Consider the following 17,669-nt stretch of genomic DNA (forward strand, 5'->3'; position numbering starts at 1 on the left):
GATCCAACTGCCACTGCCTCCTGAATGCTGGGATTAAAGGCATGCACCACCACCACAAATTATATGTTTTAAACCAGTACATATTTTAAAGGACATCAATAAGAAAACTAAAAAAAAAAGAAAAAAAAAACATAGGATTTGGTGATCTCTATTACATATTTGATAAAGGACATTCAGAGTATGAGTTTTTTGACTCTATAACAAGACAAGAAGGTAAGCTACCCCCATTTTAAAATGACCAAATGATTTCTTATACATTTCATCAAAGAAGTAATGCAAATAACCAAATGGGAAAAAAATGTCACCTTAATTAACCATTTGAAAACACAAGGGAAAATGACTATGGAATATTTCACACCAAAAAGAAAGAGCCCAACTACCAAAACATAGTCCTGATGCCGGCAAGCATGTGAAGACACTGGGACCTTTACACGCGAGTGGCGGGAATGCGAAGTGATACTGACACTGAAGACTAGTTTGATGCTTTCTTCAAAGGCCAAAGGGTGTAACCCAACAACTCTACTCTAAGAATCTACTCAAGAGAAGTAAAAACATGTGTGAATGCTCATAGCGGTAATATTTGTAACAGCGGAAAGGTGGAAGCTGGCAAATGGAGAAATAAAGTGAATCTGTTCCATAAAAATGAAAATGCTGTGCAGCATTAGAGGGAAGCTCATGATCAATACATGCGACAAAAGTATGAACTGTAAGAACATTCTACTAGATGAACGAAGCCAGACGCAAAACACTGTCTGTTGTGAGTCTGCTTATACGAGGCACAGGAAACAGACGACAAAGCCGGAGCAGAGAGTGGTTGCCTCTGGCTGGAGGTGAGGGCAGCTATATAGATGCTTTGTATATATAACGAGAACTGGTTTGTGATGGTGGATGAGCAACTCAAAAAACTCACCAATAAAAAAAAAAATCAATGCTTTTGCAACTTGTGTAATGATAGCTCAAGAAAAAAAAAATGTTTAAAATAAATCATTAATGTAATCTTACTAAAAACTGACAAAACTAAAGCCTGAAGGATGTCTGAAATGTGGTGTCAGCAAAATACATAGAGCTTTCCAAAGGCAGCTTTAAGAAAATGGCATCCGGTAACCAATAAACCTGCCAAAGTGGACTGAGGAAGCCGGCAAGGCCTCAACGCAAAAGAATTAGTCAAGTAAGGAATGCTGGTTAGCAGGAGGGAGAAATATTGCAGCTATATTATTATTTCAAATATGAAAGAAACAATTAAAAAGGAAATGTCATCTGTCAGTGGCCATCCTTCATTCAATAACCCAAAACAAACTTTAAAAACAGAAAAGAAAGGAAAGAAGCACCCTTCTAAAGAACTGTCCAGATATTTACTTTCCAAGGCCTCAAAGAATGACAGGGTAGCAGAATTAATCAGGTACCTCTACATTGGCAATTATCCTAATACCAGAGTGCTTCTGAAACAGTGGTGAGGTGGGGGTAAGAGGGGCATACTATCAGAATGAAGGATGAAAACAAGAAAATCTCTGTCTGGCATACTGTTGTTTAACTTGTTGTGGCATTTGACTTATATACTGACGTGTTTCTATATTCTCTTTCCCCATTATATCTCTCGGACAGGAAAAAAGAAAGACATTAGCGAATGAATTATTGTTTTATTTTACTTGTGTGTCATAATATGCCAAGATACTTGAACTGGATGAACCCTAAAGTCCTCTATAGAGTACATACTCTATCAAAAAAAAAAGCAGCCCCCCCACCCCACCCCACCCTGCTCCAGTGTACAAAAACGTTCTTAGTAGAGATGGGCTTCCGAAGGAAACCAAGGTGAGAGCTGAGCTTAAGCTGACTGGCCTCCTGCGTGGCTCACACACCATCAGGGCTCACTTTCAACCAAATTATGAAAATGTGTTGTTGCTACCGTTGCGTCTTGATTTACCACTGAATGCAAGCAATGAACTTTAAAGTGTGTATATGAATCCTGTGCTATTTGAATCACAAGCTGATGCTCTAAGTGTAGCCATATTCCAGCTTGACCATCTCAGGGAGAAGAAAACCTGCCGAAAAAAAGGATGCTGTCGGACTCGCTATGCCTGATGAAGAACAAGAACGGATGGTTACAGTGCACAAGTTCGCAGGCTGCAGCTGATGAGACCTTCAAGCTCACACCGGTTCCTGCAGTGGCCTCTACGCCTTCCTCGGTCACCACCATGAAGGATCTGTGCAGGAAGTTCTGGGCGTGCAGCCCAGAGCGGGCAGCCATTCCCGAGTAATCTGCGCGCTCGCTGAAGGCCCTGCTCAGGCCCATAGACCCCAGGATGTGTTCCAGGTCATAGCTCTCCTCCACTTGGAAGCGGGGCAGGCGCAGGTCCACCCTCCTTCGCTCCAGGTGTCCAGGGTTGGTCCACTCGACCAACTTCTCAGGAGATATTTTATCGATTATCTGCAGTTGGAAAGGGAAATCCACCAACATTTTAAAAGCCTCACACTGGCCTCAGCCAGCCAGAAAGCGTTACTTTTACTAACAAATGTACAATTTCCATTTCAGTCTGTTGTCTACACAAAAGACTGTTGTCTTATAGTCTCTAGTATATTTTCATGTATTATATTATCTCTATATAAGACAACGTATGTTTTTCAGACTAACAACAAGACGTTTCACGTTCTTCGTTTCAATGTCCGCTTTCCTCTAGTTTCTACATTATATTAATATATGTACTCAGTGGATAGCCACCATATATGTATTTAACGTTTTACACTGTATGTTTCGCATAAGCTGATAAAGTTAGGTAATACTTCTATCAAGCTGATAAGTGTTAGACCACAATCTACATTATCTACCCCCCCTTACAGACATCCAATATGTATGAAACACTATAAAATATGCTGATAAGTTCTGCAGATGGAATTTCAAGATAGGCATCCTACTGTACTCAATGTTCACATTGAAACTGCTAATTTGACTAACAGAGCCAGTCTTTGCCTTCTGAATTGCTACGTTAGAATGATACCCAAGAAAGAGGCTTTTGTATGTCTGTGTGTGTCTCTGTGTCTGTATCCGTGTGTGCACGTATGTCTGTGTCTGTGTGTGTATAAAGCTCCAATGCATTTTTCATGCTGTTCCAAGATATTATCCAGCTTATAAAGCTACTAAGCAAAATTCCATAGCACAGATTAAATTTACTGAGTGCTTTCTGTGCCCTCCACACAGTCTAGGCTGCACTTCCCTAGTCACAAAAGAAGTCATATATTAAGCCCAACAGGGGACAATTTAATAGATGAGAATACTAAGAAACAAGGGAGTTGGAAAGATTTATGGCTGGACAATTACTTGAAGAATCATTATTTGAAGCCGGTAGTGCACGCCTTTAATCCTAGCACTCAGGAGGCAGAGGCAGGTGGTTCTCTGTGAGTTTGAGGCCAGCCTGTGCTACAGAGCAAGTTCCAGGATAGCAAAGGATACACAGAGAAACCCTAAATAAAAAAAAAAAGTATTTGAAGCTACATCTTCCTGGTGTCCAGAATACGAAACACTAGAAAGTGGTTGCACCTAAACCAAGAATAAGGATCAATTACCTCTACCCTCTACTGCACTGTAATTTTTTTCAGCCTAGGTTACAGAACATGAATTCAGATGTCACTATGAGTAAATAAGAAGTACTACTAAAGGTCGAGTCAGTCTCACTTCCTTACAGCTCTTCTGTCTGTCCCACCCAGCAATGCATTATATGCACCTGTAGCTACGTCTCTGTCTCTAGTTACACTGGGGTAAGTAAACAGGGAGTATAAAACTATTTTTGTAATATTCATTTTTTTATTCCTTCAAAATGCTAAATCTCTGAATGGATTTATTAGTTACAATAGTAAAATTACGTTTTAAAAATGTGGTAATACAATAAAATAAATTAACTTTATTCTCTGCTTTTGACCAGGGAGAATTTATAACACAAGTATATGAATTAATAAACCATCACTTTATGTGTGACACTAATTAATGCAGTAGATTTGGAATGAACTATTGTTTCCTATAAAGTGTTTTTAAGGATATGTATGTTTGTGTGTGTGTATGTATGTATGTATGTATATATATATGAAAAAAGAATAAGGATCAAAAGAAAAAAATTAAAATCCAAGGGCTTGCTGAATTGCATGTAAAATCTGTAAGTATGCATACATGCTTTTCCCAGGCAAGAGAGTTCACAGACATCAGTGACTCCTCAGAGTGCTAAAGACCCTTTAGAACCCCACCATTCAACTTAAAATATTCAGTTAGCTCATCTTGACAAAATTTACTCTCCATAAACCTATTCTTCAATAGAGATGGGCTGGTAGTCACTGCATGGAATGAGAAATACTTCCCAAGTGACACAGCCAGGCACCAAACTCTGCTAAGGATCCTTATTCCTGGGCTCCCTGGGTACAGGGGATGGCACTCAGAGTGTTAGGAAATGGTATAGAGCAGGAGATGCCAAGGTTTACCTTTTCCAGACCATCTATGTCATTGGGCAGAAGCACAAACATGCTGAGATCATTGTTTTTATACGGAATCCCCACAATCTTGGCCTGCAGGTCCTCTAAGAGGGTGAAGCTGAACTTGCTGCGCTGGGCCATCATCTGCACAGGTTTACTTGTGTTCTGCAACAAACAAAACAGAGACAGAAGCATTGAGACCCAAGTAATGTGGCACCCAAGTAGCCCATGGAAAGAATAAAACTTTGAGTAGTGAAAAGGCCTGAATTACCGAATAAGCTTACGTATGCCAGATGTAAGCAGAGCACGTATATAAAGGACCCTACCTTATTCAGCCAAAAGTCCTCCTCCTGGGTATTTTCTTTCTTAAATGCCTTGTCCCACAGGCCTTTAAAATAAACTGTGTTTATGAGCACCAGCTTAGTGGAGCTGCTAATAGAGCCTTCTGGAAACAGGTTCTTCACTCTTTCTGAAAAAGAGAGAGAGAGAGAGAGAGACAGAAAAGATTGGTCTGTCTTGTAATTCACAAACTAAATGTGTGGCAGGTATAGATGCAGCAGACTTGGCTAATTAAGCCAATGAGGTATCTGTTCACCAAGTATTTCCTGACAGGGTTAGTGGGAAGATTCCCATATTGTCTGTCTCCACGTAGTAGTAATTGTTATCAACTGAGACAAATTATTTACACTCTCTGTGCTTCAGTTTCCACATTTATTAAATATAAATATAACCTGCCTCGTGGGGTTATTGGAATGAATAAATGATTTAGTATGTCTGGACCTGTAATCACTACCTGGCACATAACTACTCAGTTTTAGCTATTATTCTTATCTGTTCAATAGAGTCCTTACACCTGTGGTTCAGAAATTTCTTATTTTATTAGAAACAGGTTTTGAAGTGTATGTAGGAAAGGGAGTGCTTGCCCGTGCACCCCAAAGTTCAACGTTTAATTGCCTTCCTCTCTCACACTGCACTTTGACAGAGATGTTTCCTGAACATGAAACTCACCAATTCAAGGAGGCTAGCTGGCTCTCAAGTATTCACCTTGCTCCACCCTGCAAGCCACAACATTAACCACAGACACACCCCACTATGCTCAGCTTTCACGAGGGTTCGGGGAACCGTGGTGTTCTGGTTGTGCAGGCATCTCCTCGGCCCCAGAAACTTGCATTTTGGAATCTTCTTCAGTTCCTACCATACTAAATACTGAAATTTTCTGTTCAGCCAACCTTTCAATATGCTCTTGTTTAACTTTTCCTTCTTTGGGTAATACAAAGAAAAATATTCACTGGCATGACAGATTTCACTAGTAGAGGTAATATTAAAAAGGTAGGAATACCTCTTGCTCCCCAAAGAGTATTTCCACCTTAGTATTTATCTAATATTTTTTATACATTTAGTTCATAACAGAGGATGGGGAGAGATTCCTCAGATCTTCTACTGTGGGAAGGTTCTACAGGTTTAATTATCCCTACAAGATGCTCAAGTGGGAAAGAGGCCGAGGCAACCCCAGACCTAGACAGCAGACGGGTCTTGGTGGAAGAGCCGTATGTGCCTCACTTAACTATGCCGTTTGCACTTAGGGCCACAGACTCAGAGAAAAGTCTGTGACACAGAGAGTGAGTGATAGACAAGCAGGATGCCAGGCCTGGGACTGCAGAGGTAGTGTGACTCACAGCCTGTGCCAACAATTACACACTGTTGCCTCGCTCCATATATGCCAAGGCCGTTCTGCCCTCTGCAGCACCCTAGCCAACCTTTATGCCCATCCCTGCCCGTACAATTCTGCCAAATTCATCTGTAGCTCATCCCAAAGCTTATCTGCCTGGCATCTATGCAGTGTCAAGCCCAAGGCTTTGGTCACAGCTGTTGACCAAAAAGTGCTTTTTGGTGAAAAATCCATTCATACTCTACCATGTGTTTGTCTTTCAACCCAGGAATTAATCTTCTTTCGACTTTCATCTGCAGCATTTATAAAGTCAACAGGCTCCAGAGATGCATGATAATATTTTTCAACATAATCTATATATTTCTTTAGGAGAGATAGGGAAGAAATAGAAAGAGGTTGAAGAATTTATTTATTAACTACAAACACCTCTTAATAAATGTGTCTGTTCATTAGGAAAAGTGATGTCAAAAACTTGAATTTTTAGGTCCTGGGGAAATGGTTCTTAATACCGCCATGCACTGTCATGCGAGTTCAGTGCAATTAGAGCAAAAATCAAGTACAGACTCCCAGGACTAACATAGGAGCTGCAAGTAAGGGAAGCAGGCCAGAAAGACTAGTGAAATGGGACCGTGGCAAGCAGACAACTTGACAACATGGATTCATTTCCAACAGGGATAGTGGCCATTTGTTGCTGCCATGCGTAGAGGCTGCAGACACACAGCAGAACTTACTTGAAGGAAAAGGTATGTTTTTTCTCCAAACAGCCTGTTGTTTATATTCAGTTCATAACCATTCTGGAATTTGCTTATTTCAGTCAAGAGTTTTTGGAATTGATGATGTATTTCTTCTGTCTTCTCAGTCTTCAAAACCAAGACAAAAACTCAGTGGGTTATCTTGCCAGAAGCAAGCCTAGACTCTTTTACAAAAGTATGTGGCAAAAGCCCTTCCTCTGGTGAACAAATTTGAGGGAAGAATAGAAATGTCCTTTGGTCTCTAAATGTCATCTGGCTTTCTACAAAGCCACGTGCAAGCCATAACCAATTGTAGCTGCACAAAGAAACATTCTCCAGCAGCCTAGTAGCATAGATCTGCCTTTGCTGATCCAGTTTGCATGTGGGTCTTAAATGGAAGTACTCACTAAATGCTTCATAGATTCATTTTTTATTTATTCACAGACTTTAAACACTTGAGAAATGTCATTGATTCCCCAGATAATTCCTCTCCACTAATACTTGGATATTTCTATTTTAAATAGTGGCAATAAAAGTAATTCTTGATGGAATAAGTAATCATTTATCAAAGCTACAATCAGACTAAAATGAGTTTTTCGGTTTTTGAAATATATTAAAATCTTCTGGATATCATCTACAGAGTAGCATAGCTTTCTGACTGAATAGTGTGGGCATTGCTTGGCAATGCCAGGTGACCCCAAACACATCATTAGGACAGAGCAAAACATCATCTCATTTCCTGTTGAGTAGGCTCTGCTTGTTTTAATGCACAGAGGAAGGAGAGAAATGCAGTTTAGTTTTGAAGTGGTCTATTCCTGACTCCTCATGAGAACTGAAAAACCATTTTCTTGTATAATATGATACCCATGTGTTTATTTAATTCTCTATCGTGTCTCTTTTTTTTTTTTTTTTTTTGGATCTTATGCCTCAGCTGCCTACCACAGCACCAGAAAAAAGATAGACAGGTAAATTTTACAAATAATTAATATGAAGACATTTAAATTGAAAATGTATATCCACACCGTTCTGGCAGTATCTGCAGAGCTGAATTTACCTTTTGCTGCACCCTTGCTGTAATGAGACTCTGAATGGCCAGCAACCAATTTTTACTGCTTGTGTTGACTGGAACAATCAGTGAACAAGTTAGGGTATCATACCCCTTGGGAATTGAGAGAGTTTAATGTGCTTTAATTTTCTCAGTGAGCAATTTGTGACTAAGCTGACATTCAAATAAGGAAAAAGAAGAAAAGCCTGTTTTCAAGCAGATTTGAAGTTTTAGCTGACACTTTCTTGGTAGCATAGGAAATCACAGCCAAAATAACATTAAAGTAGCCTAGAGCTGGTAAAATTTCAAGATATTATTCCAGAAGTAAAAAAAAGATATCTTCATAATAAAACCAACTATGTCAATGCTTCATTGTATCCCGAGATCATCAACGAAGTATAGGAACATGTTCCAAAATTATAAATTATAAACAAACAAGTTCCAAAGCAAAACTCATGAAACCAGATAACACTGAGCCTGATAGAAGAGAACATGAGAAATATCTTTGAACACATTGGCACAGAAGGCAACTTCTTGAACAGAACACTGATAGTGCAGGCACTAAGAGCAACAATTAATAAATGGGACCTCACAAAAGTGAAAAGCTTTTGTAGGAAAAAGGACACCATTAAAAGAACAAAGTGGCAGCCTACAGAATGGAAAATGACCTTCACCAACCCCACATCTAACAGAAGGCTGATATCCAAAATGCATAAAGAACTCAAGAAACTAGACATCACAAAACCAGAGAATTCAATTTAAAAATGGGGTACAGATCTAAACAGAGAACTCTTAACAGAGGAATCTCTAAAGGCTGAGAAGTAGTTAAAGGCATGCTCAACGTCCTTAGTCATAAGTGAAATGTGAATCAAAACAACTCTGAGATTCTATCTTATACTTGTCAGAATGGCTAAAGTCAAAAACACAAGTGACAGCACATGCTGAAGAGAATGTGGAGGAAGGGGGCACTCCCCCTTTGCTGGTGGGAGTAAAAACTAGTACAACGACTTTGAAAATCAATATGAAAGCTCCTCAGAAATTTCTTAGGAACATATCTCAAGACCCAGCTATACCACTTCTGGGCATATACCCAAAGAATTCCCCATCTTACAGATTTTGCAGATTTATTAAAAATAGAAACTGGGAACAACGTAGATGTTCCACAACTGAAAAAAATGGATAAAGAAAATGTGGTACATTTACTCAATAGCATATTACTCAACTGTTTAAAATAATAACATCAAGAAATTTGTAGGGAAATAGATGGAAGTAGAAAAAATTATTCTGAGTGAGGCAACCCAGATTCAGAAAGATAAATATGGCATGTGTTCACTTATACATGAATATTAGCCATTAAATAAATGATAACCAACCTATAATCTGTAGACTGAGGGAGGTTAGATATAGAAGAAGTGACTAGGGAGAACACATGGATTTCCCTAAAAGGGGAAAATAAAATAGATTTTACAGATAGACTAAGGGTGGGTGAGGACAGGAAAAGGAGGAAAATGGGGAGATGATGTTGAGGGAGGGAATTCAGGGAGAGACAAATGGAATTGAGGGGCATTTGAGGGGTGGTATAGCAACCCAGTGTGGTAGAAACTTTCTAAAATATATGAAGATTATCCTATTGATCTGTGCTAATAATGGGAAAGACGGAATCCCGACTGACGATCTCTTATCACTTCATGAGGCCTTCAGTAGTGGGACTGGGTTGCATTCAAGTTCATTCTTAGCTGAGGGTTTCCTACGGATCTCCAAACATTCTAGGGTTGCCCTTTGTAGATCAGCAATGGGTCGCTCTTTCTTTGCAATGGGTTGCTCTTTGAAAATTGACAGTAGGACCCAATTACCAAGGACAACACACGCAGGGCTCATTGGACATGGAGAGGTCTAGCTGGCACCTATGTGGAACCTTCACCCCTGTGTTCTAGTGTTCTTGGTTTGGGAAAGTACTCTGCAGGCTAACAAAAGAGAAATGTAAATATCAACTCAGCCCCAAAACCTTTGACCTACAGTCTGTCCTGCTTACAAAACATGCTAAAACAATGAAGGCACAGAACTTGTGGAAAGTAGCCAGCCAATATCTGATTTGAATTAGAGCCAACCCATAAAATGGAACCCACTTCTGATGTCATCCAATTTGCCTTTGTGTGTGAGGATTGATCATCTTACCCAGGGTTCTCCTTCTTGATTAGCTTCTTTAGGTGTACAGATTTTAGTATGATTATCCTATATTATATGCCTAATGCCCAGTGAGTATATAACACGTGTGTCTTTCTGCTTCTGGGATACCTCAGTCAGGATGATCTTTTCCAGAGCCCACCATTTGCCTGCGTTTTTCTTGATTTCCTTGTTTTTGATTGCTGAGTAGTATTCCATTGTGTAAATGTACCACAATTTCTATATACATTCCTCAGTGGAGGAACATCTGGGTTGTTTCCAGGTTCTGGCTATTACAAATAAAGCTGCTACAAACATGGTTGAGCAGATGCTCTTGTTGTGTACTTGAGCATATTTTGGGTATATGCCTAGGAGAGGTATAGCTGGATCTTGAGGAAGCGCTATTCCTAATTGTCTGAGAGAGTGCCAGATTGCTTTCCAAAGTGGTTGTACCAGTTTACATTCCCACCAGCAATAGAGTAAAGTTCTAAGATTAATAGGAATAGAGGAAAAAGAAGATTCCCTCCTCCAAGTCCCAGAAAATATTTTCAACAAAATTATAGAAGAAAATTTCCCCAATTTAAAGAGAGAGATGCCTGTAAGCATAGAAGAGGCTTACCGCACAACTAATAAATTAGATCAAAAAAGAAAATCCTCCTGCCACACAATACTCAAAACACTAAATATACAAAACAAAGAAAAAATATAGAAGTTGCACTGGAAAAAGGCCAAATAACATATAATGGCAAACCCATCAGACTCACACCTGACTTCTCAACAGAGACTATGAAAGCCAGCAGGGCCTGGATGGATATCATGCAGACCCTAAGAGAACCCAGTGTCAGCCCAGGCTTCTATACCCAGCAAAACTCTCAATCATTGAAGATGGAGAAAACAAGATATTCGATGACAAAAACAAATTTTAAGAAACCTGCCCACAAATCAAGCATTAAAGAAGATACTAGAAGGAAAAATACAATCCAAGAAAACTAACTACTTTCAGAAAAACACAGGAAATAAATAACCTCACTCCAGCAAAACTAAAAGTAGCCAAGGACACAAACATATTACCACAACTAACATCAAAATCAAAGTATCTAACGGTCACTGGTCATCAATCTCTCTCAACATCAACGGACTCAACTTTGCAATAAAAAGGCACAGACTATCATAATGGACATATAAACGGGAACATCATTCTGTTGCACACAAGAAACACATCTTAGCCACAAAATAGACATTACCTGAGAGTAAAGGGCTAGAAAAAGGTTTTACAAACAAACAGACCCAAGAAGCAAACTGGAGTAGCCATTCTAATATCTAATAAAATAAATATTAAACCAAAATTAATCAAAAGAGATGAGGAAGGACACTTCACACTCATCAATGAAAAATTTCACCAAGATGACTTCTCAGTTTTGAACATCTATGTCCCAAATACAAGGACACCCACATTTGTAAAAGAAACATTAATAAAGCTTAAAAAATATATTGATCCCATATATTAATAGTGTGAGACTTCAACACCCCACTCTCATCAATGAAACAGAAGCTAAACCAAGAAATACTGACATTCACAGAAGTCATGAATCAAATGGAACTAACAGATGTCTAAAGAATTTTTCAGCCAAACACAAAAGAATATACCTTCTTCTCAGCACCTCACAGAACCTTCTCAAAAACTGACCATATAGGAGGTCACAAAGCAAGCCTCAAAACAAAAAGATTGCAATAATATCTTGTATCCTAACAGACCACAGTGACAACAGAAATAATAAAAAGCCCACACACACATGGAAACTGAACAACTTCCTACCCATTGACAAATGGGTCAGGGAAGAAATAAAGAAAAAAGTTAAAGGACTTCCTAAAATTCAATGAAAATGAAGGCACAACATACCAAAACTTATGGGACACAATTAAAGTAGTGCTAAGTGGAAAGTTCAAAACTCTAAGTGTCTTCATAAAGAGACTGGAGACATCCCACACAAGCAATTGAATAGCACACCTGAAAGCCCTGGGGGAAGGAGAGGGGAAGTAGACTCATCCAAGAGGAGTAGATGGTTGGAAATAATCAAACTCAGGGCTGAAGTCAATAAATTAGAAACAAAGAAAACAAAGATAGACAAACCCTTAGCCAAATTAGCTAAACAGCAGAGAAACGCTATCCAAATAAACAAAATCAGAAATGAAAAGGGAGACATAACAGACACTGAGGAAATCTAAGGAGTAAGTAGGTCTTACTTCAAAAGCCTATACACCACAAAATTTGAAAATCTAAATGAAATGGATAATTTTCTTGATATATTCCACTTACCAAAGTTGAATCAAGATCAAACTAAATAGCCCCATATTCCCCAAGAAAATAGAAGCAATCATCAAAAATCTCCCAACCAAAAGGGGGTGCAGATAGATGGTTTCAATGGAAAATTGTACCAGATCTTCAAAACAGAGCTAATACCAATACTCTTCAAATTATTCCACAAAATAAAAACGAAGAAACATTACCAAACTCATTCTATGAGGCCACAGTCACTTTGATACCTAAACCTCACAAAGACCCAACAAAGAAAGAAAATTTCAGACCAATCTTCTCGTACAAACATTGATGCAAAAATACTCAATAAAATACTCTCAAACTGAATCCAAGAACACATCGAAGATATCATCCACCATAACCAAGTAGGCATCATCCAGCCATGCATGGGGTGGTTTAATATACAGAAATACATCAGTGTAATCTACCACCATATAACAAACTGAAAGAAAAAGTTGACATGATTATCTTCCTAGATGCTGAAAAAGCATTTGACAAAATCCAACACCCAGTAATGTTTAAAGTCTTGGAAAAATCAGGGATACAAAGAACATACCTAAACCTAGTAAAGGCAATATACAGCAAGCTTATAACCAATATCAAATTAAATAGAGAGAAACTTCAATTCCACTGAAATCAGGGACAAGATAAGGCTACCCACGCTTTCTGTATCTCTTCAACACAGTACTTGAAGATCTACATAGAGCAATAAGACAACTAAAAGAGATCAAGGGGATACAAACAGGAATGGAAGAATCAAACTATCACTGTTCATGAATGAAATAATAGTATACATGAGTGACCGCAAAAATTCTACTATGGAACTCCTATAGCTGATAAACACCTTCAGCAAAGGGGCTGGATACAAAATTAACTCAAAAAAAAAAAAACAGTAGCTCATATATATATATATATATATATATATATATATATATATATATATATATATATATATATATATATAAAACAAATGGGCTGAGAAAGAAATTAGGGAAACAACATCCTTCACAATAGCCACAAAAAAAACCATAGAGTATCTTGGTGTAACCCTAACCAAGTCAAAGACTTACATGAAAAAAATTTCAAGTCTCTGAAAAAAGAAATTGAAGAAGATATCAGAAGATGGAAAGATCTCCCATTTTCATGGATCAATAGAATCAACATAGTAAAAATGGCCATCTTAGCAAAAGCAATCTACAGATTCAATGCAATCCCCATCAAAATACCAACACTGTTATTACAGACCTTGAAAGAAAAATTCTCAACTTCATGTGGAAAACCAAAAAACCCAGGATAGCTAAAACAATCTTGTACAACAAAAGATTGTCAGGAGGTATCTCCATTCCTGATCTGAAGCTGTACTATAGAAAAACAGTAGTAAAAACTATGTGGTACTAACATAGACACAGACTGGTGAATCGATGGAAATTAATTGAAGACCAAGAAATAAACCCACACACCTATAGAAACTTGGTTTTCAATAAAGGAACCAAAACCATACAGTGGAGTAAAGATATCATCTTCAACAAATGGTGCTGGTCCAACTAGATGTCTATATGTAGAAAATGCAAATAGATCTATATTTCTCACCCTGAACTAAAGTCCAAGTGGATCAAAGACCTCAACATAAAACCAGACATTCTAAATATGCTAGAAGAAAAAGTGAGGAAGAGCCTTGAACATATTGGCACAGAAGACAACTTCCTGAACAGAACATCTGGAAAGAGGGATGGCAAAAGCTGCCATATGTAACAAAATAAGAACTTCATTGCCATGATGAATTCCTAATTCAGGAGAATGGAGCCTCCACTCTCTAAAGAAAAGGTTTATGTTCAGGGAAGGTAGGGAAGGGCAACACAGAATGGTAAGTCTTTTTTTTTTTTTTCCTCACACTGGGACAGGTGCTCATTACATTATTCCTTCTATCTTCCTACACAGTCTTGAAATTTTAATATCACTTTGTAACAGAAAGGTTATGAATACTCTGAATTCATATGATAATCAAATGATAAGCAAATCCAAGGCTGTCACTGGATTTTACTTATCTCTTTCTTCATCAATTAATAAGGAGATTGGATTATCTGGCTTCAGCTGCCAAAACCTCCTGGGGTAACAACAAAGCTGTCTCATGGTGAAAGGGTGCTGGTTATACCTGTCCCAAAGCTGAAAGTCAACTTCCACCCAGTCGGTAACTCTCCACCCAGGAGAAGGGTATCTGCCCAAGGTAAGATACCTTGCCTAGTCCTCTCTGCCAGGACTCCTGTGCTAAGAAAGGGAAGTTCTTTCAAAGCCACTGCATATCTCAGTTGAATGAACATGGGAGCAGCCCCCTGACCTAACTCAGTTAAAAAATCCTGGGAAGGAAGCTTTAGACTATAACTAAAACTGAGCCACCCAGAGAACCTAGCATTGTGTGATTTTGAATCGAACAACTCAGATACTGGAAGGTTCAAAGTATGGACTTTATGAGAGGTACTGTGCTGTGATTACCGTCAGAGCAAGCATGCCCTTGGGAGGGCTCTGATCACCTCCTGATGCTAACCCTGACCTAATGGGCCTTATCTCCGCCCTGTATTTGGTAAGACCACGTGAGAGATACCAGAACATTAGATCTAGAAGATGACAGATGGTCCTGTGCTGATAGTGTTTAAGGAGATATTAGCAGGAGGGTTCAAAATATTAATCCAGTTAGCAGTAATATTGCTTACAGCTCCCACCAGTACTAAGTGAGTTAAATGTATGATCTAGAAGATTTTATTGGAAATATCACAGAAGATTAAGGAGGTAGATTACTTGCCGAAGTCTCATAGTCCTGACATGCCCAAGCCACAACTTGACTCAATTCTTCTAACTCCAAAGCTGTTATAACTTTTCAGAGTGTCAGCATTCAGAGTGGCTGCTGTTTGCTCAAGTTAGAATCTCTTCTTCTTACTGAGAATTTGTTGTTTATGTTCAGTCCAAATGCTGCAATTGGACGTGGTCTTTCTCCCTGGAGTTTATGCTCTAAAAGGTTAGCGATGTTAGGAGTAGTGAAACACTTCAGGGACCTCAGAAAAGGTTAATGAGAATCTCCCAGAGTACATTATGTCTTGGGAGAGCCGATTTTATAAAGCAGCCTGTAGGTCTATCACCTTCTGTGTGTCATGAGGCTCACCCCCCTTATCCTCTACATGATAATGCTTTCCAGGAGACTCTCCAGGAGAACCAAACAGATAAAGAAAGCCACCACATATAGGACTTGAAACCCTCAAAACCATCGTTAATAAGCTAGCTCTTATTTATAAAGCTTACAGCTACTAGTACTTCATTATTGCAACAGAAAACAGACTAAAATGCCTAGAAATATTAATTGACATCAAAGTCTACTGCTTGATAGTAAGTGTGATATGTTGCCTCTTCCATGCTTTTCCTAGTCCTTTTCTCCACTGATCCTACACCTAAACAATAATCACATTGAAGGCTATAAAACATGTGTCCCACCTCTTTTTCTTCAGACTTTATTCTGGAGTGTTCTGTGCCTTTTTCAGAATAAAGTGCCTAGTAGAGAGAAAACACTGTTATCATTGTCAGAATAGAGAGAAATTTCACATAGCCGAGGGAAAGCTGATATTAAAGTGTTTTCAGTGGTATACAGGCAATATCATCTCCTTGAAAAAGCAGGGAAATGTCTAGATTTCCCGTTGATCTCTTCAGAGGATCCTAGTAAAGGATTCACTTAGGTCTTCATCTTTGATATGTCATTTAGACCAAACAAAAATTTCATAGCTGTTCACAGAAGCTCTGGGCTTTCGTATTCTTTTTAACTATGAGAATAATAGCTTTGGACAAGGCTACTCATTGTACCCCCACTGAAAGAAACTCCAAGCATCAAGGGAAAAAATGGTACTGTGATGTCTGGAGAGGGAAGAGGTCTTCCTTAACAGACCTGAAATTGCCTCACATTTTTGTCAGCAGGTCAAGGAGAACACATTTTCAAGGCAATGCTAGAGGCTTAAAGTCCAAACCCAAGTCTCCATCTGAAAAACAAAGGAAGCTCCCCACCTTCTGTAACTCAGAGGATGTGGCTCCTCGGGTCCCTAGGAGGATCATGCCAATGGCAGTTGAGATGCCCAGAGGGGAAAAGAAGATGTTGCCATTATTTGTTTTATCCAGCTCTTTGAAAAGACAAAGCACAAATTGTGGTGTTGCTATGGCTAGAGAGTCCATGATGGTTTCCAAGTAATCTAGAATATCAACAACAATCAACACAACATCAAGAGTAGGCTGCCTTCTGCTCTGCTTGCACTTTTCTTCCTTTATCCAGACCACGGAGATTTTTGACCTTCTCAGAACTGCTGCCTTCTCCCTGCCCCTGCGCCTACGACAGAAGATGTAAGTCAGCATGAGAAGCATAAACTAGATCCATCCAGTAGTTTTCAGTTCTTGTTTCCCCGGGAGGTTTGACAATGCCTTAATGGTTTTCTCCTCTTGCTTATTCGTCATCAGAATCTGATTCCAATCATGAACAAATCCACCCTCTGACCTGCCAAAGTACAGCTTATGTAGCTGCCCAGCTTGTGGTAAGGCAGGATTCTGAAAGCATGGGAATCCCACCAGCCTCATATTCAGGCAGTGTTCTCCGATCCAGATTCACTATAATGACAACAGTTGTATCCTTTTCTGACACTTTTCACTTCTCAGTAGGTCCAAATCTAGTCCAGAGTAGCAGAATATATTAAATTCCCTAATTCCTGATTCCTAACCCCACAAAAAGTTTACTGTGGGCTGAATTTTCTCCTAAAAGGCAGTGGAGTATTCCTAGTCATAAATTATTAGGTTAAGAGGTTTTTTTTAATTTCTTATACTTTTTGCATTTTGTAGATTTATTTAATGAGCTAATATTACTATTATTAAATCACAAAAAATAATTTTCAAAGCTCCATTGATACTCAACAAAATAAACAAGTAGAGCATAAATATGCTTTGTTTTATTCAGCACTTATTTCATGAACTCTTTAAAAATAAACAAAATAAGATGACTAAAGCTTCCAGCAGCCCTCACACTTTAATTCTCATCCCTGCTATGAAATCCCACCATGCTGCATTTGCTATTAGAGGTTCCACATGAGTTTCTTTATAGGGAGACCTTATTCTGATATAAAAGTATTTAACTCACTATCAAGCAAGATGTAAAAGATAAACTGCATGGCCATTTGGGCAATGAAATAAATAAAATCACCCTCAAGAACTGTCTATGCACAATAAAATATATTTATTTCAAATATAAAACCAGCCACAGTCTCAAAACATGGG

General features: G+C 38.7%; 1 protein-coding gene across 1 annotated transcript; it reads right to left on the bottom strand.

The window, feature by feature from the left end:
• Positions 1-2,023: 2,023 nt before the first annotated feature.
• Positions 2,024-16,583, bottom strand: LOC129674971 (serpin B13-like). Its single transcript, XM_055605033.1, has 7 exons — positions 16,419-16,583; positions 15,858-15,914; positions 6,853-6,981; positions 6,367-6,484; positions 4,779-4,921; positions 4,462-4,617; positions 2,024-2,425 (listed from the first exon to the last, which is right to left on the bottom strand). The coding sequence occupies exons 1-7, from the start codon at positions 16,581-16,583 to the stop codon at positions 2,024-2,026; spliced, it is 1,170 nt and encodes a 389-aa protein (XP_055461008.1).
• Between the last annotated feature and the right edge of the window lie 1,086 nt (positions 16,584-17,669).

This window comes from Psammomys obesus, unplaced genomic scaffold, assembly GCF_907164565.1.
Source record: "Psammomys obesus unplaced genomic scaffold, mPsaObe1.curated_primary_1811, whole genome shotgun sequence".
NCBI classification, from domain to species: Eukaryota; Metazoa; Chordata; class Mammalia; order Rodentia; family Muridae; genus Psammomys; species Psammomys obesus.

Bases quoted from the DNA above. Each gene is read 5' to 3' on its own strand.
- LOC129674971 (XM_055605033.1), bottom strand. From the start codon at position 16,583: ATGGACTCTCTAGCCATAGCAACACCACAATTTGTGCTTTGTCTTTTC. The intron at 15,915-16,418 runs GTGGGGAGCTTC...TCTCTCTACTAG, and splicing joins CATCCTCTGAGTTACAGAAG to GCACTTTATTCTGAAAAAGG. The intron at 4,618-4,778 runs GTAGGGTCCTTT...TGTTTGTTGCAG, and splicing joins AGGACTTTTGGCTGAATAAG to AACACAAGTAAACCTGTGCA.